The 26491-nt window shown below is 41.6% G+C and overlaps 1 protein-coding gene across 3 annotated transcripts; it reads left to right on the forward strand.

The window, feature by feature from the left end:
* The first annotated feature begins 813 nt into the window (after positions 1-813).
* On the forward strand, positions 814-25983 carry lmnb1 (lamin B1). 3 transcript variants are annotated; one of them, XM_038970449.1, is made up of 12 exons: positions 814-918; positions 1216-1595; positions 15376-15532; positions 16372-16497; positions 19939-20109; positions 20593-20718; positions 21074-21294; positions 21780-22008; positions 22788-22892; positions 23181-23300; positions 23745-23849; positions 24112-25983. In XM_038970449.1, exons 2-12 carry the CDS (start codon positions 1231-1233, stop codon positions 24151-24153), a joined length of 1767 nt encoding a protein of 588 aa, XP_038826377.1. In that variant the 5' UTR covers positions 814-918; positions 1216-1230; the 3' UTR covers positions 24154-25983. The 3 variants fall into 3 exon arrangements, with proteins under 3 accessions (XP_038826377.1, XP_038826376.1, XP_038826375.1); XM_038970448.1 differs by having other exon boundaries at positions 895-997; XM_038970447.1 differs by having other exon boundaries at positions 917-993.
* Positions 25984-26491: the final 508 nt, after the last annotated feature.

Here is a 26491-nt window from a genome sequence, read left to right on the forward strand (position 1 = left end):
AGATCTCTTGACTAGTAGGTTATTTATCACATGCCCTGTTAAGCCTTGTTGTCACAGGAGTTGGTGGCACCTTAATTGGGGAGGGCAGGCTTGTGGTAATGGCTGGTGCGGAATTAGTCGAATTGTATCAAATACATCAAACACATGGGTTCCATGTGTTTGATGTCATTCCATACGCTCCTTTACAGACATTATTATGAGCCGTCCTCCCTCAGCAGCCTCCACTGCTTGTTGTTGTCTGTCAGTGCTGTGAAGTTGACCATCTGGCAGGAGCTCTTGTGGTAGCCTAGTGACAGGTGTGATGGGGGGCTTATATACTTTTACACAGGCCTACAATGCCTTCACAGTTTACAACACTACACTGAGCTTACCAACTCTGTTAATTCAATATTTCAAATCTTTCATATGAGGCAAGAGGTTGTAGCTTAGATGATCATTATCAAAACATTCATTTTGTGTGTGTTATGTAGCCTACACTAAAAGTGTCACAATGGACTACAAATTAAATATTTAATAATATGGATATCTAATTAAACGCAGAGTAAATCCATAAAAATGAAATATTAGGCCATATATATATATATAAGAAACCTCTGTATTTTATACGACACACACATAAATATATATATATATATGTTGCATAAAATACAGAGGTTTCTCATACTGACCACGTGTGGTTGTTTTAGTGGTTATTTTGGCGCAACATTGGATACATTGTGGGAGGCAACCGTCCGCCTAGGGAGTACACGATGCGCAGCATGAAAACGCATTCCATCTATTTTGAATTTTGTCTCGAATGCTAAAGTTGAAAGGACATATTGCGTTGCATGTTACCATTGGTTGGTTGAGGTCACGTTAGTTTTACATATTCATGAGCGGCCATATTCGTCAAGCCTGCTTTCTTTCCGTTGAGACAAAGTAAGATACTTGCATGAGCTTTGCGGCTTTCTTATATTTGTAACCCCATTCCACCGCCTGCCTGTTTATATTGCCGTATGTGAGCTACTTTTGGTTTACTTCCTTCTGTTGTAAATTGATGTATTTTGTAACCTTTTTTTTGTTGCTTAGGTTAGCGAATAGGCGACCTGTATTTCATGTCCTACAGCTTTGCCAAATTTAGTCTGCCGTGGTCATACTTTTCCCACCGTTTAAAATATATATTTTGTCGATTTTAAACCGTATTTAATTGAATGTATATTTCTCTATTTGATTCAGCATTTTTGCTTCATAATGGCAACCGCAACTTCAACTCCGGCCGGCCAAAGAATAAGCACACGCTCGGCCGCCGGTAGCACTCCATTGAGCCCCACGAGGATATCCAGGTTGCAGGAGAAAGAAGACCTCTGCAATTTGAACGACCGTCTAGCCATTTATATCGACAAAGTCCGGAGTCTAGAGTCCGAAAACAGCGTTCTTCACCTGCAGATTTCTGAGAAGGAAGATGTAAGAACCCGGGAGCTTACTGGTTTGAAATCACTGTATGAAACCGAGCTCGCTGACGCTAGAAGATCTCTCGATGACACCGCCAAAGAACGCGCGAGGTTGCAGATTGAATTGGGAAAGATCAAATCCGACCATGAGCAGTTATTGCAGAAGTAAGTAACTTGTTTTATTTACGAGAACATTTGTTGAAATTAGGCCTATGTGAAAAGTCGCCGATTTGTCGCCGAAGTGTTGCACATTTGAACACTTAAAACAGTGAATTGCAACATTGGAGCCAAGTGGTTGCAACATCAGACGATAACCTCGGTAAAGTTGTTTCAAATGTATCCAATTTCTTTACTGTTCACGAATGGTCTACCCAAGAGAATGTGAACAAGTAACATACATTGAAAATACACAGTTGGTTTGTTCCCTTTTATAACTGGTTTTAGTAGAACACTAATGTATACAAACAGTACAACTTTTATTCGTTTTTGTTTTTCTATTGCGTCAGTTTTCCGTTTAAGTGCAAGCATGGGTGTTACTCTGACTTTTCCAAGTGCCACACCTTTTTGATAGGAATTAAGGTAGGAGCGCCCCTCCCCCATCCTAACGGTTGAATGGATCTCATAGCGTCATTGTCTCAATCTTGAAATCTGTGCTGTTCCAAGCGACCACTGCCCAGTCAAAATACAACTCGAGTGTATACAAACTTATTGTTTGTAATTTGTTTTCTATCAAAAAGTAACACTATACAATATAAACTCTTATACAACAGAGTTTCTATAGTAGCCTACTAAAGTGGACTGTAACTCCAAAATCATGACTTTTCAAATCAAATTTTGTCACATGCGCTGACTACAACAGGTGTAGACCTTACAATGAAATGCTTACTTACAAGCCCTTATCTCACTTGACATATGAGCCCTTGGTGCTGTAAATGCTTTTGGGCTTGGTCACTTCACTTTCTACTTTTCTCTCTACTAACTTCCTGCCTATAAAGTTGTAAGCTGTAAAAAATGCAGGGAATTTTGTGGTTACTCCCGATGTGTAGATGGCCCAGAGCTATTTGAGTCTGGGAGAGGATTCAGAAGTAGTCATTCCCACAACAATTATTCATAGTCATCGAAGGAAGAGGGGAATGAAATGAGCCAATGATTATGATGAATGTTGTAGGAATTTACTACAGTACCACATGAAATACCACATGAACTGTCCACTATCCTTATCCCCACCCTCTGGCTGCATGTAAATGCTGTAAGTCAATGGTACGAGAGGCAGGTAGAAGTCACTTGACAAGTCTGAATGACTGTTTACGCTTGATTGTCACAAACTTGTTTTGGTGTTAAGGGCTAACAAAGTAGCATGTACATGTGACTTTAAAATCAGTACGACAAATTTCTACCAGCTGGTTACAGTTAGTATATTAGAGGGTTTGACTCATTTGGATAATATCCAAACACTTACAATCCTTGAGTTTGTCTAAGAATAGAAACAACCAGTACATTCATATCAATTGAAAGTATAGGGAAAATGCTGATTTCGCCCATCTCCGAGTTCACAGTAGACCCCTTTCTGTGTTTGCAAACATTGTCGCATGAGGGTGGCAGATCGAGGAGTTCTTAACTAGAGGTCGACTGATTAATCGGAATGGCCGATTTTAATTAGGGACGTTTTCATAACAATCGGAAATTGGTATTTGTGGACACCGATTTGGCCAATGTTTTTGTTTTTTTACACTTTTATTTAACTAGGCAAGTCAGTTAAGAACACATTCTTATTTTCAATGACGGCCTAGGAACGGTGGGTTAACTGTCTTGTTCAGGGGCAGAAAGACACATTTTTACCTAGTCAGCTCGGGGATTCAATCTTGCAACCATACAGTTAACTAGTCCAACGCTCTAACCACCTGCCTCTCATTGCACTCCACGAGGAGCAGTAAGAAGCCACGGTAAGTTGTTAGCTAGCATTAAACTTTATCTTATAAAAATCAATCAATCATAATCACTAGTTAACTACACATGGTTGATGATATTACTAGTTTATCTAGCTTGTCCTGCGTTGCATATAGTCGATGCAGTGCGCATTCGCGAAAAAGGACTGTCGTTGCTCCGTGTACCTAACCATAAACATCAATGCCTTTCTTAAAATCAATACACAAGTATATATTTTTAAACCTGCATATTTAGTTAATATTGCCTGCTAACATGAATTTCTTTTAACTAGGGAAATTGTGTCACTTCTCTTGCAACAAAGTCAGGGTATATGCGGCAGTTTGGGCCGCCTGGCTCGTTGCGAACTATGTGAAGACTATTTCTTCCTAACCAAGACAGCCAACTTCGCCAAACGGGGGATGATTTAACAAAAGCGCATTTGCGAACAAAGCACAATCGTTGCACGACTACCTAACCATAAACATCAATGCCCTTCTTAAAATTAATACACAGAGGTATATATTTTTAAACCTGCATATTTAGCTAAAAGAAATCCAGGTTAGCAGGCAATATTAACCAGGTGAAATTGTGTCACTTCTCTTGCGTTCATTGCACGCAGAGTCAGGGTATATGCAACAGTTTGGGCCGCCTGGCTCGTTGCGAACTAATTTGACAGAATTTTACGTAATTATGACATAACATTGAATGTTGTACAATGTAACAGCAATATTTAGACTTGGGGATGCCATCCATTAGATGAAATACGGAACGGTTCCGTATTTCACTGAAAGAATAAACGTTTTGTTTTTGATAGTTTCTGGATTTGACCATATTAATGACCAAAGGCTCATATTTCTGTGTGTTATGTTATAATTAGGTCTATGATTTGATAGAGCAGTCTGACTGAGCGGTGATAGGCAGCAGCATGCTCGTAAGCATTCATTCAAACAGCACTTTCGTGCGTTTTGCCAGCAGCTCTTCGCTGTGCTTCAAACATTGAGCTGTTTATGACTTCAAGCCTATCAACTCCCGAGATTAGGCTGGTGTAACCGATGTGAAATGGTTAGCGGGTGCGCGCTAATAGCGTTTCAAACGTCACTCGCTCTGAGACTTGGAGTAGTTGTTCCCCTTGCTCTGCAAGGGCTGCGTATTTTGTGGAGCGATGGGTAACGATGCTTCGAGGGTGGCTGTTGTTGATGTGTGCCTGGTTCGAGTCCAGGTAGGGGCGAGAAGAGGGACGGAAGCTATACTGTTACACTGGCAATACTTAAGTGCCTATAAGAACATCCAATAGTCAAAGGTATATGAAATACAAATGGTATAGAGCGAAATAGTCCTATAAATACTATATTAACTACAACCTAAAACCTCTTACCTTGGAATATTGACGTTTCATGTTAAAAGGAACCACCAGCTTTCTCATGTTCTGAGCAAGGAACTTAAACGTTAGCTTTTTTACATGGCACATATTGCACTTTTACTTCTCCAACACTTTGTTTTCGCATTATTTAAACCAAATTGAACATGTTTCATTATTTAATTGAGGCTAAATAGATTTTTATTGATGTATTATATTAAGTTAAAATAAGTGTTCATTCAGTATTGTTGTAATTGTCATTATTACTTATAAATAAATAAAAATTGGCCGATTTAATCGGTATCGGCTTTTTTTTGGCCCTCCAATAATTGGTATCGGCGTTGAAAAATCATAATCGGTCGACCTCTACTTAAAACATCAGCAAAAATAGCCTGTCTTTACATGTTGTTTGAGTGCATTTCACACTACTTTTGAATTTTAATGCTGTACTACTTAATGTTTGTCATCGCAAATTATTATACTTAAAAATATACTTAAACCTCAACCAGTAAAATAGCTCTTTGTCTAACTTTTGCTACAGCCTATATAAATGAGCGTTAGCATTCTAGCTAACAACTGCTGCATCCAAAATAGTTATTTTGCAAAGATCACAACCAAATATAATCTTAGTGACTGAAGCGAGAATCAAGTCATCGTAAGCGTATTAGAATCCCCAAAAGGTATTTTTTTGAAGTTATAAAAATATAGATCTAGGCTATGTTGAATGGGCACAGATGGCGACGATTATCTTACTGCCACCGAGAGTTTGCGCGCATATCTGCGTGACGTCAGTGTGTCGTGAACTGGAAAGGGGTCTATAGTCCGCAAACCAATTCCTGACAAGTCTTGCCTCTTTCATCTACTATACAAATTTGATGCTTTATCCAATTATTTGGTCATTTGCATACTCTATTGCCAGATAAAAAAAAATGCTTGTTTTTCTGGCCAGCACTAGGCTGGGGTCAGTTTGGAAGGCTGACCAGATGGGTTATTTGAATATTCAGAAGTAATTAAGCTCTGTGTACTACTCCTGACCATGTGATTATCCAGTAACGTGGCAGGTTTTGTTAGCCTATAAGAGGTCATTTGAACAGCAATAAAGGGATAAGTTCACACACACTACTATTCCATATAGATATCTATTGGAGAGTGTTAACACATGGTACTTCCTGAACAGCAGTCTACTGTTGACAAAATGCATTTACAGTACACGTGGTAATGTAGTTCTCTAAGGATGCATATTGCACGTGTTCCATTTGAAAAATATGAACAATATTCAAGGGTATCTAGTTTCATTTTATGGACCATGTTGCAGTTTAGAACTTAATACTAATATTGTACCTGCACCACACATGCATTTAAACTCAGCAAAAAAAGAAACGTCCCGTATTTAGGACCCTGTCTTTCAAAGTTAATTTGTAAAAATCCAAATTACTTGACAGATCTTCATTTTAAAGGGATTAAACACCGTTTCCCATGCTTGTTCAATGAACCATAAACAATTAATGAACATGCACCTGTGAAACGGTCATTAAGACACTAACAGCTCATAGATGGTAGGCAATTAAGGTCAGTTATGAAAACTTAGGACACTAAAGAGGCCTTTCCACTGACGCTGAAAAACACCAAAAGAAAGATTCCCAGGGTCCCTGCTCATCTGCGTGAACGTGCCTTAGGCATGCTGCAAGGAGGCATGAGAACTGCAGATGTGGCCAGGGCAATAAATTGCAATGTCCATACTGTGAGACGCCTAAGACAGCTACAGGGAGACAGAACGGACAGCTGATAGTCCTCGCGGTGGCAGACCATGTGTAACAACAGCTGCACAGGATCGGTACATCTGAAGATCACACCTGCGGGACAGGTACAGGATGGCAACAACTGCCCGAGTTACACCAGGAACGCACAATCCCTCCATCAGTGCTCAGACTGTCCACAATAGGCTGAGAGAGGCTGGACTGAGAGCTTGTAGGCCTGTTGTAAGGCAGGTCATCACCGGCAACAACGTCGCCTATGGGCACAATCCCACCGTCGCTGGACCAGACAGGACTGGCAAAAAGTGCTCTTCACTGACAAGTCGAGGTTTTGTCTCACTTGGGGTGATGGTCGGATTTGCATTTATCGTCAAAGGAATGAGCGTTACACCGAGGCCTGTACTCTGGAGCGGGGTCGATTTGGAGGCGGAGGGTCTGTCATGGTCTGGGGTGGTGTGTCACAGCATCATCGGACTGAGCTTGTCATTGCAGGCAATCTCAATGCTGTGCATTACAGGGAAGACATCCTCCTCCCTTATGTGGTACCCTTACTGCAGGCTCATCCTGACATGACCCTCCAGCATGACAATGCCACCAGCCATACTGCTCGTTCTGTGCATGATTTCCTACAAGTCAGGAATGTCAGTGTTCTGCCATGGCCAGTGAAGAGCCCGGATCTCAATCCCATTGAGCTCGTCTGGGATCTGTTGGATCGGAGGGTGAGGGCTAGGGCCATCCATTCCCCCCAGAAATGTCTGGGATCTGCAGGTGCGTTGGTGGAAGAGTGGGGTAACATCTCACAGCAAGAACTGGCAAATCTGGTGCAGTCCATGAGGAGGAGATGCACTGCAGTACTTAATGCAACTGGTGGCCACACCAGATACTGACTGTTACTTTTTTGATTTTGACCCCCCCTTTGTTCTGGACCCATTTATTCAATTTCTGTTAGTCACATGTCTGTGGAACTTGTTCAGTTTGTCTCAGTAGTTGAATCTTGTTATGTTCATACAAATATTTACACATGTTAAGTTTGAAAATAAACGCAGTTGACAGTGAGAGGACTCTTTTGTTGTTGCTGTGTTTATTTTTGATGGTAGGACAAGTGTTGAGCAGACTGCTAATTCAAGGCAGAACCAGCCTTCGATGTACCTGGACCTGGAATTGTTTGCGTAGCACTCCACCACATGAGCTGGAGTAATGGCATAAAAACAAACGTTCTCTTATGGATCTGGTCAAGCACACCTATCCATATAAAGGGTCAAACTGTGTATAAAGCCATCAATTAACTTCTACTTGGTCACAATCCCGGATCCGGGAGCACCCTCATCAGTAAAAAAACTGACTAGCATAGCCTAGCATAGCGCCACAAGTAAATACTAGCATCTAAATATCATGAAATCACAAGTCCAAGACACCAGATGAAAGATACACATCTTGTGAATCCAGCCATCATTTCTGATTTTTGAAATGTTTTACAGGGAAGACACTATGTATTTCTATTAGCTAACCACGATAGCAAAAGACACAACTTTTTTTTCTCCACCATTTTTTTACTGCGTAGGTAGCTATCACAAATTCGACCAAATAAAGATATAAATAGTCACTAACCAAGAAACAACTTCATCAGATGACAGTCTGATAACATATTTATTGTATAGCATATGTTTTGTTCGAAAAATGTGCATACTTCAGGTATAAATCATAGTTTTACATTGCAGCCACCATCACAACTCTCACCAAAGCAACTAGAATAACTACAGAGAGCAATGTGAATTACCTAAATACTCATCATAAAACATTTATGAAAAATACAGTGTACAGCAAATGAAAGACAAAGATCTTGCGAATCCAGCCAATATTTCAGATTTTTTAAGTGTTTTACAGCGAAAACACAATATAGCATTATATTAGCTTACTACAATAGCCAACCACACAACAGCATTGATTCAAGCCAACAATAGCGATAACGAATAAACCAGCAAAAGATATTAATTTTTTCACTAACCTTCTCAAACTTCTTCAGATGACAGTCCTATAACATCATATTACACAATACATATAGAGTTTGTTCGAAAATGTGCATATTTAGCGGCACAAATCGTGGTTATACAATGAGAATAGTAGCCAAGCTGCAAAGAAAATGTCGGGAGGAATCTTGGGAGAGGCACCTAATCTAACCAATAACTAATCATAAACTTGACTAAAAAATACAGGTTGGACAGCAAATGAAAGATACATTAGTTCTTAATGCAACCGCTGTGTTAGATTTTTAAAATTAACGTTACTACGACATACAGCGTGCGTTAAAGCGAGACCGCACCGAAATTAATGGCGGAATAGTAGGTCAACATTTTTCAACAGAACAACGAATTAACTTAATAAATAGTTCTTTCTTTTTGATGAGCTTCCATCAGAATCTTGGGCAAGTTGTCCTTTGTCCAGAATCATCGTTGCTCGGTTGTAGATTGCCATCTTCAACTTAGCTAATGTTTGCTGCTAATTCCTATGTGGCCCAGACGTGCCCAACTCACTATAACGCTGAGGTCTGTCTCGCGTCATGGCGAACGTTGAAAAGAGTGCACCCCACGTTCCAAGACCATTTATATGGCCTCAGATCTGCCTAGCAACTCCATTCCATTTCTCACTGCTTGCTGACATCTAGGGGAAGGCGTATGCAGTGCATGTCGACCAATAGAATACATGCAAATTAATAAACTGGCCCTGGAACAGATTGCCTGATTTCAGATTTCTCACTTCCTGACAGGAAGTTTGCTCCAACTTGAGTTCTGTTTTACTCACAGATATAATTCAAACGGTTTTAGAAACTAGAGAGTGTTTTCTATCCAGTAGTAATAATAATATGCATATTGTACGAGCAAGAATTGAGTACGAGGCAGTTTAATTTCGGAACAAATTTTTACAAAGTGAAAACAGCACCCCCTATTGAGAAAAGGTTAAGGGATGAGTCTGCTGATGGTGGGGTGCAAGAAATGGCTCAGAATCCAAAATGGTGGAAGGTTGAGCTAAGTTTACACCTTAATGTCACCCAGCCCTCCTGTCTGCTTCCGTTTGGAATAGGTTTATTGTCCCATGCCATTTTAATCAGAGGTTGGCTGACGGTGTGTCGCTGTAATTGGTTAAGCTTTAGCACAGTGCGGAAAACAAACACTTATCAACATGCCACATGTTTTTGAAAACCTGCATGTTGTGGATGGAAGAGACCCGGCTTTGGTTTGAAAGGGCTGATAGTTTAGGACTAATAAGACTAAAGAGGTGAACTGTCGTTTAGCATAAAAGGTCAAAAATAAGCTTTTGGTTTCTTTAGTGCTTGAACATCTGTGCTCCATTTAAAAATGATGGTGGCCATATGTTGTCATTTTGTAGTCTAGACTTACTTTTGAACATTACTCGTTCCACTATGAAGATTTTAAATAGTTATTGCTTTAGATGAAGTAGCAGGCGGTTGCACTGAAGTGTGTGCAAACACATGGTTTACTGGTTCCTCAGAACATCTGCCTAGTGGCTTTGCACAGCTATGCATATTTGCCCTCAAGACTTTGGGACGTAGCAATTTAAGAAATGCATTTCTACTTGTGATTCGCAAAGGGACATTCCAGAACTCCTCCTTTCTCACACAACTTGGAAATGTACCACATTTTTCTACAGCCTACGCTAATCATTTTGTTTCTCCCTCTTGGCAAAGTATGGCGACAAACATGTGAAATCTTTAATTGAACTAGGAAGTGTTGTTGGAAGCCATTTTGATTGACTGAAGCATCAAGCAGACTCTACACCTGTTGGAAGATTACATTGAACAACAGATGCCCATTATTTGCCAGTAATCCTGCTGCAGCATGTCAGCCCAGTACCCTTTAGATCTAATGAAGCATAGTTTTGGGTTTGATGTATTTTTTAAACGAATTCCCCCCAAAAAACCTGAGCGTGGACTCGACCTACCACTCATTTTAAGTTAAGTTGACTAACTTTTAACAAATGGCCCACATCTTGGGAAAATCAAGCTAGACTAGTTGAAAGTTACCCTTGCTCAAGTGTTTTGCTAAACTTTTCGACTACCCTTAAAAAGATTGCAGTATGCAGCAAGTACTGCGTCTAAAATATATTAAAACATTTTTTTTTACAGATTAATTTTGCAGTATAACTGCAGTTTGACTGTAGCACACTGCAGTTATTCTGTAATTACTGTGTCCAAAATACCAGTTGACTGCAGTTACTGTGCTTTTACTGCAGTTTCAAAACTGCAATATTTTTGGGGGTACTGTACTCATGTCGTAGTTTGGAATGTTAATGGAGACATCTCTGTTCAGCCCAGTCAATGCATGCATGGAAGTCCTCTGAGACGAGTCATATTTGACCAGTTCTGAAACAGGGTCTGTCTGAAGTGTTGCTTCTCTCCAGTACTCTGGGTAGTTTCAGTGGATGGCATGGGTGGGTTGGAGATTGTGTGCTGTGGTGGCAGACGTCTTGGATATAAAATGGCCTTTCAAGAGTGACATGGCAGCTGCAAGATGTCTGTGTTTGGTCCCCCTCATTGAACCAGTTGTTCAGCCCATTTCCTACAGAAAGTGGCCTTTTGTCCAGCTCTGCCAACCAAGCTAGCAGCTGCTTTACTTACATTTAAAACAGTAGTGCTTGGCCACCTCTCGTGTACTTTTCAACGTGTTGGGTTATGTCAGTGGAATACTCTATACTGAACAAAAATATCAACACAACATGTAAAGTGTTGATTTCATGAGCTGAAGTAAAAGATCCTAAAAATGTTCCATATGCAGAAAAAGCTTCTCTCAAATTGTGTGTACAAATTTGTTTAAATCCCTGTATGTGAGCGTTTATCCTTTTGCCAAGATAATCCAGCCACCTGACAGGTGTGGCATATTAACACTGATTAAACAGCATGATCATTACACAGGTGCACCTTGTGCTGAGGACAATAAATCCCTGTTTCCACTGGCACTTAAAATTAGGGCCAAATTCGAGCTGGGTCGAGGGAAACGACTGGTGCCAACTCGATTTAGAATTCAGTCTGGTGATGCCATTACTATGCAACCACCAAGCTGATCACTGCTGGATGCCGACACAACGTTTATATAGCTCGTCTGGGCTTGTTGCTTTTAGCTACCACATGGAAAGCCGTACTGTACTAGTCAGACATGACACAAATTACCACCATAGCTGGATCCTTCCTTAATTTGTGCACTACACAAACTTATGAGAAGTCAGCCCTTAAGCTTTGTTATGCTAATGATGAAGTCAGAGCGTACAACCTGCTTCATAACTGCAGACCACGTGTAACCACACCTGCCCAGGACCTCCACATCCGGCTTCTTCAACTGCGGGATCGTCTGAGACCAGCCACCCGGACAGCTGACAAAACTGGGTTTGCACAACCAGAGAATTTCTTCACAAACTGTCAAACCGTCTCAGGGAAGCTCGTCTTGACCTGACTGCAGTTCAGCGTTGTAACTGACTTCAGTGGGAAAATGCTGACCTTTGATGGCCACTGGCACGCTGGAGAATCGTGCTCGTCGTGGATGAAAGCGCGGTTTCAACTGTACCGGCAGATGGCATTGTGTAGTCGAGCGGTTTGCTCATGTCAACGTTGTAAACAGAGTGCCCCATGGTGGCGGTGGGGTTATGGTATGGACAAGCAGAAACTGTGGACCACAAACACAATTGCATTTTATCGATGGCAATTTGGATGCACAGGGATACCGTGACGAGATCCTGAGGCCCATTGTCGTGCTATTCATTCACCGCCATCACCTCATGTTTCAGCGTAATGCTCGGCCCCATGTTGCAAGGATCTGTACACAATTCTTGGAAGCTGAAAAGGACCCAGTTCTTCCATGGCCTGCATATTCACTAGACATGCCACCCCTTGAGCATGTTTGGGATGCTCTGTATCAATGTGTACGACAGCGTGTTCCAGGTCCCGCCAATACACAGAAAATTCGCACAACCATTGAATAGGAGTGGGACAACATTCCACAGGCCACAATCAGCAGCCTGATCAACTCTATGCAAAGATGTTGTGCTGCATGAGGCAAATGGTCACACCAGATACTGACTGGTTTTCTGATCCACGCACCTACTTTTGTTGAAGGTATCTGTGACCAACAGATGCATATCCATAGAGTAGGGCATAATGAAATTATTTCAAGGGACTGGTTTCCTTATTCAAATTCAATCAAATGTATTTACAAAGCTCTTGTTACATCAGCCGATGTCACAAAGAGCTATACAGATACCCAGCCTAAAACCCCAAACAGCAATCAATGCAGATTTAGAAGCACGGTGGCTAGGAACTGTAATTCAGTAAAATCTTTGAAATTGTTGTGTATTTTTGTATAGCAAGAAAGCAAATCACGCCCTAGGGCAGGTACTGGGAAAAACAATGAAGAAAGCACTCATTAACTATAGAATAAAGTAAACCTGTCACTACGTAGTAACATTTTAATGTTGGTCTTTGTCTGAAAGAAGCAGCTTTGTTCTTCTGTAATGCATTTCATCTACCTAGAGAATTCTTCTGTAACATGAAAGCCACACACAGGATCAGCACCCCCCTGACTGTTTTTCTCACAGCCCTTTGTCGGATAAGACATTTCCCCCCTGCATTCAGCTGTGTGAAATACCAGACATTCCCCCTGTATTCCACACAGTGTGCTCTACCTACGCATACCTCATGCCCCCAAGTCGAGTGGGAGAATATAATTGGCACTAGTCTACCCCCAAAAACGGGTCACCTAATAGCCAATCTTTTGCTTGATACTTTTTGAAAAACCCCTACTTCAACAAAGCGAAGTCAGTGAGGTTGAAGAATATTTTAGATTTGATGAAAGTACTCCCTATTTGTAGTTGTGCTACAGTTGCGCAGCTAGTTTAATTTGAAGGGAAAAAAGGGTATGTTTACCACCTACACATGCATTTCTAACTTAACCATTAAGGTTCTACTGTTCTCAGAACATACCATGCAGACAGGCATGAATGGATGAACAAGATGAAACGGATACTTAATTTAACCAGAAATGTCCATGTGTAACACGGATGTCATGGTTTGCCAGTCAGGCAAGAGGCCACACTGGTTGAATCCAGACACGAAACACCCCCGCTCGGCAGGAATGCTTCCCTCCCACTGATGGATACACACCTTGCCTCCCTTTTTTTTTTTTTTTTTTTTTTTTAATAAAAAAAAATCTTAATTTCAAACACACCTGGCATCCGCAAAGCTTTACACCTATGTCATGTGATGTTTGTAAAATCTTCAGTGGCTACTGGTGAAATAACTCCACGCCCCTTTTCCCTTGAACTCTCTACTGTTCCAGAAGCACCATTACATTGACCTCTAGACACATATTTACTGCATGTTTGAATCATCCTATGATCCTAGTCAGTACGGTAAAATATTTTCCTGTTATTTTACACATATTCCGTCCTGAGAGTATTTGGCCTTTATTTAACTAGGCAAGTCAGTTAAGAACAAATTCTTATTTACAAACCCGGATGACGCTTGGCCAATTGTGCGCCGCCCTATGGGACTCCCAATCATGGCCAGTTGTGATACAACCTGGATTCGAACCAGGTTGTATCACAGAGCCGTCTGTAGTGACGGCTCTAGCACTGCGATGCAGTTCCTTAGACCGCTGCCCCACTCGGGAGCCCCACTCGGGTAACCCGGTATTTCCCGCCAAAATCCGGAACTGTCTTTCAAAAGCATTATTAAAGTACACTACATAAACTATGTGGACAAACCTTCAAATGTGTGGATTTGGCTATTTCAGCCACACTCGTTGCTGTCAGGTGTGTAAAATTGAACGCACAGCCATGCAATCTCAGTGACTTTCAAAGTGTCACCGTCAAGGGATGTCACCTTTCCAACAAGTCAGTCAAACACTGAGCATTGATGATTCATCAGGCCGTGGAGAAGCCAGATTTTGACATCACGTATCATTTAATAGTTCCATTTCACGCCATGCTGTTCATATAAATAATTTACCTGTTTCTGTTATTTATCCCAGGAAAAGGGAGTGGTTTTGGGCAGTAAATCTCGGTAACTGGGTTCCTGCCTTTCAACCCCAGTCAGTACACAGCGTGAACTCCGCAGTATTGTATATGGAGGGCACGCCCCAGAGAAGGACTGCTATGTTCGTCTCATCTGGAGCCTTCATACAGAGCGGTCTAGATATGAGCCTCAACAAATAGCCAGTAGAATAACCTCATCCTGTTTCCCCTTCTGCTACTCAGAGCAGTCAGTTGTGTGCACAGGAACTCACAGATTGAATGTGGAGTTTGATATTAATCTCAAACCAAATATGGTTCGTCCGTTGCGCTTGAATTATGGCATGAGAAGTAGCAGATTTCCTTTCAGTGAAATCACAGGATAGTTTATGCAATACGTTATGAGATGCTGTTTACGTTTGACTGTTTGTTTATATGTAGCCTGGGTAAACACTATCATTATTACCATTGTCGGCTTTAACCAGGCTAGTTTAAATGGTTAGTTCACCCAAATGTCCAATTTACTGTGACTTTATGGTTTACCAGTAAGCAATCCTTAGATCCAATGGACTTTTGCAACCCTACTGTTTATGCTATTTCAATTGAAGACAACAGGCCTCGTCTCTTGGTATTTGAATACCAAGAGAAATGGTGATCTGATGATATCACGACTCTCGCCATCCTAACTAACCACCTCTACAAGGCAATGCTATGGTATGCAACGTTGCCTGTCGTTGCTGATGTGTTTCACGTGTGTTTACTCAAAGGCGCTTTATGACTATACAAAACAATGGGGACTTCAGTCATTGAAATCCCCTCTTGGCGTTTTAATACACACACTACCGCCATGGCTGGGCCGTACTCAATGCTGCTGTTCCTCCACTTCTGCCTGCAGCTTTGCCAAGAAGGAGTTTGATGCGGCTGGTGCCCAGTCCCGACTCAGGGACATGGAGACCCAGATGAACTCAAAGGAAGCGGTGTTGGCCACCACACTGTCAGAGAAGAGGGCCCTGGAAGCCAGCCTGGCTGACCTGCAGGGAACTGTCCAGGAGGTAAACAATCAAATGATAACGATACTTGTAATTTGTTACAGGCTTTCCTCAGTGATGGCAGTAGGGCTCAGGCAAAGATAAGTTACTGTTTACGTTGTCTAACTTTCCTATCATCAAGATTGTGATTTGTCATGGCAGCTGTTGGCCAGCCTATTGATGACTAGCTGCACTGAAATTGCCATGCTTAAATTCAATCATCTTTATACAATTTGTTTTCAAAATGATGACATTGAATAGTTCAATTGCTGCTTGAGTGAAACTTACTGTTGACGAAGCCAACTATCGTGTGTGTGTATACATACACACATATATGTGTGTGTGTATATATAAACAGCACTTGTTGTAATAAAAGCACCTGGAAGATGATTTGAAACAGATCTCACAGCTGCTGAGCACATTTAGATAGACATTTGGATGGAGATTTTGCATCACTAACCAGAAGGGGGCAATATAACTCCATCTTAATTACATTGTTAAAAGAGGCTATAGGAGGATGGGCTCAGTGTAATGGCTGGAATGGAATTATGGAACGGAGTCAAACACATCAAACATATAGAAACCAAGTTTTATTCCAGCCATGAGCCCATCCTTTTATAGCTGTTGCACACACATGTACCCAGTCTTGTTCTTTCCTAAGCCTTATTCAGTATATCGGATTTCAACTTTGCGGAATTGGAGATCTTCTTTGCCATCTGCAACATTTTGAACATCGCACCTTATTGATAGTCTTTTATATTGACAATTTAACTCCATTGTCTTTTCATAGTCCACAACAACTTCAAAACATCCAGAAGATTAGAACTCGTTCACGTATTAACCCTCTTGTTCTTCTCCTACAGTTGGATGCTGGCTTGATCTCTGCCAAGAAGCAGCTGGGAGAGGAGACTCTGCTTCGCATCGACCTGGAGAACCGTTACCAGAGCCTGTCTGAGGAGCTGGAGTTCCGCAAGAACATGTTCGAGGAGGTCAGAGAATTGTCCAACACCTCCATCAGTTATAGCTATATACATGTTCACATTCGTGTGCCTGTTTTTATGTACACCATTTAGTTATAGCACAGCTGTCTTTTAGTGGGAATGTTTGGTGCAGCAAATGCAAATCTCACAGTATACACAACAGCAGGTTGATGACGTGGACAGTTTTCACTATAAAGACTGCTTAACCAGGGTAACTAAGGGGAAAGGTGACATACACTACCGTTCAAAAGTTTGGTGTCACATAAATTATTTTTATTGTCCATTTTTAAAATAACATGAAATTAATCAGAAAAACAGCATAGACACTTAATGTTGTAAATGACTATTATAGCTGACTATTATAGCTGGAAATGGCAGATTTTTAATGGAATATCTACATAGGCGTACAGACTCATTATCAGCAACCATCACTCCTGTGTTCCAATGGCACGTTGTGTTAGCTAATCCAAGTTTATCATTTTAAAAGGCTAATTGATCATTAGGAAACCCTTTTGCAATTATGTTAGCACAGCTGAAAACTGTTGTTCTGATTAAAGAAACAATAAAACTGGCCTTTAGACTAGTTGAGTATCTGGAACATAAGCAATTGTGGGTTCGATTACAGGCTCAAAATGGCCAGAAACAAAGAACTTTCTTCCGTAACTCGTCAGTCAATTTTTGTTCTGAGAAATGAAGGCTATTCCATGCGAGAAATTGCCAAGAAACTGAAGATCTGGTACAACGCTGTGTACTACTCCCTTCACAGAACAGCGCAAACTGGCTCTAACCAGATTAGAAAGTGGGAGGTCTGTTTGAGAAACAGACGCCTCACAAGTCCTCAACTGGCAGCTTCATTAAATAGTACCCGCAAAACACCAGTCTCAACGTCAACAGTGAAGAGGCGACTCCGGAGTGCTGGCCTTCTAGGCAGAATTGCAAAGAAAAAGCCATATCTGACTGGCCAATCAAAATACAAGATTAAGATGGGCAAAAGAACTGACGCTGGATAGAGCACGATTGGAATTTGCCTTTTAAAATTATAAACTTGGATTAGCTAACACAACGTACCATTGGAATACAGGAGTGATGGTTGCTGATATTGAGTCTCTGTACGCCTATGTAGATATTCCATAAAAAAACAGCCGTTTCCAGCTATAATAGTCATTTACAACATTAAGTGTCTATGGACAGATGAAGTTTTAGGTGTTCGGATCACAATGAACATTCGTGAGATGCAGAAAAGATGCTGGAGGAGTGCTTGACGCCATCTGTCAAACATGGTGGAGGCAATGTGATGGTCTGGGGGTGCTTTGGTGGTGGTAAAGTGGGAGATTTGTACAGGGTAAAAGGGATCTTGAAGAAGGAAGGCTATCACTCCATTTTGCAACTCCATGCCATACCCTGTGAACGGCACTTAATAGGTGCCAATTTCCTGCTACAACAGGACAATGACCCAAAGCACAGCTTCAAACTATGCAAGAACTATTTAGGGAAGAAGCAGTCAGCTGGTATACTGTCTATATCGGAGTGGCCAGCACAGTCACTGGATCTCAACCTTACTGAGCTGTTGTGGGAGCAGCTTGACCGTATGGTACGTAAGAAGTGCCCATCAAACCAATCCAATTTGTGGGAGGTGAAATCTCTTCAGATTACCTCAACAAATTGAAAACTAGAATGCCAAAGGTCTGCAAGGCTGTAATTGCTGCAAATGGAGGATTCATTATTTATAACCTTGTCAACATCTTGACTATTTCCTATTCATTTTGTAACTAATTTCATCTGTATTCATGGAAAACAAGTGACCCCCAAACTTTTGAACGGTAGTGTTTCTTATGTGAACCAGGTATAGAAGTATAGTATACAGGGCTTGACAACACTTGTCCTAGACAAGTAAAAATATATATATTTGAGTTGTCCAAATGTGATTTGTTTTACTTGTCCAATGTCAAACAATTACTCTGATCAGACTTGGCTCTGTGTCCTCTGGACGCAACAATTGAGTATGCGATGTTGAGTACGGCACAATGTTATGGTAAAACAAGCCACCCCACACATGTGGTCAGTCTCAACATGCCTGTAGCGTTATATTGCTAAGCACACCCTTCAGTGCCATATGGTCATACACCTTTCCCACTACCTTGAACCAGAGCCATGTATTTAGAGTTGGGCTAACTTTTAGAATATGGTTCTAATTATATACATTGTGACATATCTTTTTGTATTTTTATATTCCCTATGTAATGTTAATGGGGAGCTAACATGGCTGCCATAGAATGTTGTAGTGTCATTTAACTGCATCATAATGCAGAAACCTCAATGTCCCTACTCTCTAAATACATGGCTCTGCCGTGAACCATCTTTTGTTTTTGTCTTTGTCCAACACTGACTGAACTTTTGAGGAGGCACCAAGTTGTAGGGTTTACTTAAGCAATAAGTATACCACAAATGTACCACAAACCCCAAAGGTTTGATTTATAAACTGGTTACCAATGTAATTAGAGCAGTAAAAATACATGTATTGTCATACAAGTGGTATATGGTCTGATATACCACTGCTTTCAGAGTTCGAACCACCCAGTTTATACTATGACAGTATTAACAGAGCACCAGTCCTTTCTTGGAGAAAGTTGGTCTTAAAAGAAGGCTTGAATTGAGTTATTTACAATAACTTTAAGACTAAAATTAGAATAATGGTAATACATTATTACTCTGAAGGTATGAATTGATTGGCGTTTTCCCCCAGAATATCAAGATGAACACAAGCTCTTTATAGAATCAACATTTTAACACTAATCAAAAAAACTTTACAAACATAATGGTCGTGAATAGTTAGAGAAGTGAAGACCTGGAGATCCTGAACATGGCTGTGTTTGTGGCATTCCATGGCATTCCTTGGGCTGCTCCTTTATTTTATTTAACTAGGCAAGTCAGTTAAGAACAAATTCTTTCTTACAATGATGGCCTACCCCCCCGGCTAAACCCTCCCCTAACCCGGACGACGCTGGGCCAATTGTGCGCCGCCCTATGGGACTCCCGATCACGGCCGGTTGTGATACAGCCCGGGATCGAACTCGGGTCTGTAGTGACGCCTCTAGCACTGATGGTGCCTTAGAGCGCTGTGCCACTCCGGTTCCCTTTGGATTGTTCCTGGTTGCTTCCTCTGAGATGCTGAGATGTAAAAAGTGTTGTGTTCTCCTTTTCATGAAGGTGAGTTTGTTAGGTAGCGTTCAGGCTACACTAGCTCTTTAAAGTCTTATGTCTTCGTTTGAGACTGTTTTTAGTGTATGGGCTCTTCCGTCCCAATTCCCATACTGAATAGGTACTACTTCCTTTAAAAAGGGTCTTTCCTTAACTTCTGAGGAATGGAGGAACCCACAGCAGGGCAGACACGTCGCTACAATGACCCCTAAACCCCCCCCCCCCCCCCCCCCCCCCCTGTCTGTGTTGTAGGAGATCAAGGAGACACGGAGGAGACACGAGACCAGTCTGGTGGAGGTGGACTCTGGCCGGGCTGTGGAGTACGAGTTCAAACTGGCCCAGGCCCTGACTGAGATGAGGGGGCAGCACGACGAGCAGGTCAAACTTTACAAGGACGAGATGGAGAACACTTACGTGGCCAAGGTGAGACAGAAAACACACACCTACCTGTTAACTTGTGGCCAAGGTGCGAGGCAGAAACACAACATCCAAGATCCTTGATGCAGACTGGAGGTCCCATTTATTGTTTGGTCATATACCAAGGCTTTTAGGAGATTCTGTTCCTGACTTGCTGTGGAATTGACCATAAAGTAAACCTCATTCCAGTGGGTCTCGCCATGCTGGGGTGACCTATTGGGAACATTGCATGTAAATCTGTCAAACTTACTAGTTGTTGGATACCAATAAAGTCACGTCATCAAGCGTAGCGTTACACAGCAAATCTAAAAAGACCCATTTCTGGTGTTGCACTTCCTCTCTGGCTGGTCAGGAAGCCCTCTCTGTGACGTTCACTTCCTCTTTGTGAGGCGTTGCACTATCCATCCTTCCGTATGTGTAAAATTAACATTGTTTGTACCCACAACGCATTTTAACTCTGCTCTGTCCTCCTGTGTACCCCGGGGGCAGCTGGAGAACGTGCGCCTGTCGTCGGAGATGAACAGCTCGTCGGCCAGCATGGCTCGTGAGGAGCTCCGGGAGTCGTGCCTGCGTGTGGAGAGCCTAGCCGCCCAGATGGCCAGCATGCAGAAAGAGGTGAGACCTCATCAATCAAATGTAATGGAAAGGTTTTTTTTTTTTTTACATGATTTGAGATGATAGTTGTACCATTATTACTATCTACTGACAATGGTTACGATGCTATCCAGTTACTTTTTAAAGAGGTTGATGGTTTGGATTACACATTTAGACTAGAGCCTGATACTTAAACTATCCAGAATGCATAAAGGGGTGAGAGATGATATGGAGGATAAAGGAGTAATGTTACACAGGAATAATACAGGAATAACAATGTTGAGGTGAAATGAGGTACTACCTGAACACATAATGTGTCTAACTTGCATGTGTCCTACTGAACACAACCCTAACCTGTAAAATATCTCTCCTCTAGACCCGTGGATGGCAGGACCGGATCCACGAGCTGGAGTCGGCCCTGGCCCAGGAGAGGGACACCAGCCGCAGGATGCTGGGGGAGAAGGAGCGTGAGATCGCGGAGATCCGGGCCAAGATGCAGCTACAGCTGGACGAGTACGAGCAGCTGCTGGATGTCAAATTGGCCTTGGACATGGAGATCAATGCCTACAGGAAGCTACTGGAGGGAGAGGAGGAGAGGTGAGGGTGAAGCGAGACACATACAGAGATCAACGCCTACAGGAAACTACTGGAGGGAGGAGAGTGACTCATGCAACAGTCACACTTATGCACACACAAAGTTCTGCATGAATGCGGATGTAAAAATTGACTTTAGGGTGAGCACACATAGAGGGGTAGGGGGGAGACCAACATATAATTCAGATACAATCAGTGTCATCTTCTCTTTGGAGTGGAGCGCTTCAACGTTTGGCTCCTCTCTCCTGTTCTGGGTCAGGTCCCAGGCTGATGTAAGGTTGAGTCTCTCCTGTTCTGGGTCAGGTCCCAGGCTGATGTGGTGTTGAGTTTAAAAGTTGTGTAGGTAGTGTTCCAACTGGCCAGACATGTACACATCGATGTAGATTCTTCATGCAGGAGAAATGTTAACTTCCTAGCTTGTCGTCTAGCTGTTACCGAGAATATAATGGTGTAAATTTGATGAATCTCTCTCTCTCTCCCTTCACTAGACTGAAGCTGTCCCCCAGCCCGTCGTCCCGTGTCACCGTCTCCCGTGCCCAGTCCAGCTCTCGCAGCGTGCGTACCGCCCGGGGAAAGAGAAAGCGTGTGGATGTGGAAGAGCAGGAGGCCAGCAGCTCCGTCTCCATCGCCCACTCCGCCTCGACCACCGGCCCAGTGTGCATTGATGAGCTCGACACTGACGGGAAGTTCATCCGCCTGCACAACACCGCCAATGAGGTGAGGGTGGGACGCACACACGCGCACTGTGCTATCTAATGTTCTTACATACATTTGAATGTGTTTGCATTTGTTCTCAAACATTAGTGTGCGCTCAGACACATGTTGCTTTTGTTTGACAGCAGAACTTCACCGGTAATGTAACCTTTTAACTGGGCGAGTCAGTTAAGAACAAATTGTTATTTAATAATGAAAGCTGTGTTCCAGATCGTCTATAAACCATTTGTGCGTCCGATTGCAGCATCCTATCAATGCTGTCGCTGACATTTGAAACGCTTATCCAGGTGTGAGATGGTGCATGACTGCTTTGCAGATTGTCTGTAATGCTGTCTGGAACACAGCCATAGTGTTGAGCATGTGTGGTGCAGACATGACAAGGTGCGCAACTGCATTTGAGCCTAGCAACTCCCACTCGCTGCGGTGACCACATTTCTGGTGATCCCTCCTCCCTCCCCAAATCTAATGTCACAACCTTAAAATGAAGAGAACCAGTATACATCTTCAATTTTATTTCGAAATATCTTTTTCTAAAACATTTAATTTTGTCCCATACAATCTGTATTATTAATTTTGTTCCACTGCAATTCCCCCAACCCTGACTGTGAATACTACAGCTTAAACCACAGCCTGTGGTATTATCACTTAAACTATACACCCAGAGTTAATCAAACTCGTGGCCAGGGCTCCCTTGAAAAAGAGATTCATGTCAGTGGTACCGTAAAAAAGGGTACATATAGTTATTATAGTGAACTCCTGTTTACTTGTGTCCTCTTCCCCAGAACCAAGCCATGGTGGGCTATGAGCTGACCAGGACCATCGGAGAAGTCTCTGCCACCTACAAGTTTACTCCCAAATATGTCCTGAAGGCAGGCCAGAAAGTCACGGTAAGACTGCATTTTCTGCTAGTTAATACACAGGAAAGCAGTTATTAATTATGTTGCTTCACTGTGGTATAACACTGTAGAGCAGAGTTAGATTTATCTATGGTGAGGAGGAACATCAAGCAGATATTTGATAATGGTTGTATGGGCAGATTTCCTGGACATGGATTAAACCTAGCCCTGGACTAAAGAGCACTTTCTATGGAGAATATCCATTTTAGAATTGTAGCCTGTTTAGTTACTTTACATCACATTCCCATAACCTTGTAACCTGTTTTCTCTCTGTCCCAGGTGTGGGTGTCCAATGCGGGTGTGGCCTCCAACCCCCCCACAGACTTGGTGTGGAAGAGCCAGGCGTCCTGGGGCACAGGGGAGGATGTCCAGGTGCTGCTGCTCAACCCTCAGGGAGAGGTACAGAACCTTTAATCCACCTTAAGTAGCATTTATACAAGTCTTATAAAGGACTTATGGAGGCCTGAGTTATTGTTAAGTTGTCTATTTAAAGTGGGCCCCATATGATATTTCTGTCTTTGGCCCTGTCTATAAACAACCCCTAGTCTGCTGTAATCGTTTTTTTTTTACCAGCAGGTGACGCCCTGTTCCATCTTTTACTGCTGCCGTCAGAGCAGTATTCTAATCAGCTTTCCTTAGTCCCCTGGATCAGATGTTTTGCGTCGTAACGCACCTACTTTACGTAGGGCGGTGTTCCATAGGGCACACTGTATATTTTTTAAAATTTTTAATTTACGGAATCGAATATTTCTTGCTGGACAAGTTCCTGTAGTCCCTCGTTTCAGTCAATTTTCTTCCGTTCAGTGCCTAATGAACACAACCTTGGTTTCTTCCTGTTTCCAGGAGGTGGCCAGGAGGAGCACCTCGTACAAGACAGCCATGGAGGATGATGATGATGAGGATGACGAGGGAGTGGAGGTCATTGAGGAAGATCTCTTCCACCAGCAGGTAAATGGACTTTATGGATAACCATAGCTATTTTCAGCAATTAAATATTTATTTGGATTAGAATTGAGTAATTATGGACTGAAAGAATATAACTGCGAGAAAAAGCCCACGCAACACTGTCTTGCAAAAATCACAATGTTTGATAGAGTAGTTTTAGACTGACAGAGAATATACTGTGGTATTGGCATCCAACTTTTTTCAAACTATTTTTTGTTGATATTGTGTAGATGGACTGAAATGTGATTGTTTTGTGGCTTTCCAGGGAGACCCACGTGCCGCCAAGAGGGGTTGCTCCATAATGTAATCTTACCAGTACACCCCCACCCCTTCACACCCCCCTCTCAACCAGTCTCAGCTGCCAACCGAACTACCACACAACTATTTTGTATCTTTTTAGTGTATTATAAGAACCGTGTGAATTTCTATTCTGCTCTTTTTAGTTTGAAATTCCTCATATCTCAAGATTGTAAAACTGTTTTTTTCCCCTACATTATTTTTTATGTGTAATCTTAAAATGAACCATCACTACTTGCATTTTTTCTGAACCAAATAATGTTTTCTAGTCCCAGTAGTTTCTTTTGTAGAGTATTACTTTGGACAGCTCTGTGCAGGAGAGGCAGCTTGCAGAATGAATCTGTACCTCGAGGTGCTGTGACTTTTTTTTGTTTTTACATTTGATTTTCGATAAATATAACATTTTAACGGCCTCTTTTATAGAAGGTAATTTTATTCGTGTTTTTCTCTCGCTCAGATACTAGTTAGACAGCCAGGTTGTTGCATACTTCGGAATGTAGTTAATGTTTATGTGAAACTCGAAAGAATAAAGCTTTCCAATTTGAAAGAAGCACGCAGCTTTTCTAAATGGTCCTCCATTCGTGTACTTATGGATGACCACTTTTGGTATTGCAGTTATTGGCAAAGTTTGTCTGAACGTTACACACTACACCACAAGGTGTCAGTGTTCCATTAGCTAGGTTTCCATCCAATAGGTGAGATTTCAAGTGAATATTCTGAAGTCAGCATAGAATTTTTTTGGGCAATTTTCCCACCAGACGTGTTTCCATCAAACTGACTTGCTGCGGTTAAAAGGCTGTGCGTGACGATGTAGTGGTTTCCTGTATCGAAGAAAAAACAACATGCGTTTCCATAGCATTCAACTCTAAAGATGGTTTTATTTCCTTGGTAGTAGGCTACATCACGTAACTCCCAAGTTTACTGTGATGGTTTTTATACAAATATTTGCGCATTAAAAGCATTTCAATCGCAATTATCATAAAATCTCACTGACAAAATATCTCACCTTGCCTAGCTTATTTTGTTGTCGACATTGGGACGTTTTACTGACACATTTGCTGTTTCCTTAAGGCCTGTCATAACTTTTTATGCATCTGGTCATTCATCTGCATGGAATGGTTGGATGGAAACCTGGTTACTGAGAAGAATGTCCTGTCTCCGCTATGTTCTTCATATATTTGACTCGATATTCTACAGCCAAGACAATGCTGTATACTACCAGTTGACTCTGTGGGAGAAATTTTTTATTTTTTATTTAATTGTATCACATCAGCTTTGATGCAGAAATGGCTAACTCGAACCTGCTGTCTTGGTCAGACTTTCTTCCAGAGCCCCTTTTTTAAAATAAACCACTAATTTCTGGATCCATGTCTGGTACAGGTTTAATGTCCATATAATGGCTTGGCATTAGCTTAATGTGTCAAGGGTTAGTATTATCTGTATTAACAAACTCAGCCAGCAGCCAAGTAATAGTTAAAGATGGCTGTTTTGGCATTATTCCTCAAACCAATGGGTCTGTGATCATGATTGTACTCTGATAAGTCTTCAATTGACATTTGTTAATTTTGAATTTAGCATGACACTATACTCATGTTAACTTATGAATCTGAATGCAAAAATGCTTTGTTTTTATGCTGTACTAGACATACCTGTTCAGAAACTGAAATTTCCTTGCCAATATTTCTTAAGTCATTTGGGCGTCGGTCATATGCATACATTTTAAAATTTTAGCGGACCGATTTTTATTTGCTCCCTCAGATTTGTTGTCATATGCATGCGTTGTTTGACTTTCTGTAACCTTCACATTTTAATGAAAAAATAAACTATTGATTTTGTTGTATTTCCGTTAGACAGGAATATTGTTTAACTTTAAAAAAAATCTTTGCCCATATTCAAAGTGTATCGTATAGGATTACTGATCTAGGATCAGTTTTACATGTTTAATCAGTCATCTTGATCCTACATCGGTACTTCTCCTTTGAGATGCTTTGTCAATAAAGGGGCCCTGATCTTTTTGATGGTTATTCTGAAGCAATTGGGTCAGGGCTAGAAGGATTCTGCTTTTGTCATATTAAAGTCAGATTTGATTTTTCGTAGCAGGTTAGAACTTACGCAGCAAGTTAGGATGATTAATGTAGCGGGTTAGGAGAATTAGGAAAAGTGTTAGGGTTAGCTCAAATGCAAAAAAATAAATAAAAATGTATTTGTCAAGCTGGATCCCATCTAGCCAAGACCAAGCAACTGGGGTGCATTTAACTAGAATGCAAACGGTAGACATGGGGAGGGATAAAACAGAACTTATCCAATGAAACTAGTTTTTGTTCCAAAACATTTTTCTAGGTTGTGCA

Source organism: Salvelinus namaycush, chromosome 31 (assembly GCF_016432855.1).
Source record: "Salvelinus namaycush isolate Seneca chromosome 31, SaNama_1.0, whole genome shotgun sequence".
Taxonomy (NCBI): Eukaryota; Metazoa; Chordata; class Actinopteri; order Salmoniformes; family Salmonidae; genus Salvelinus; species Salvelinus namaycush.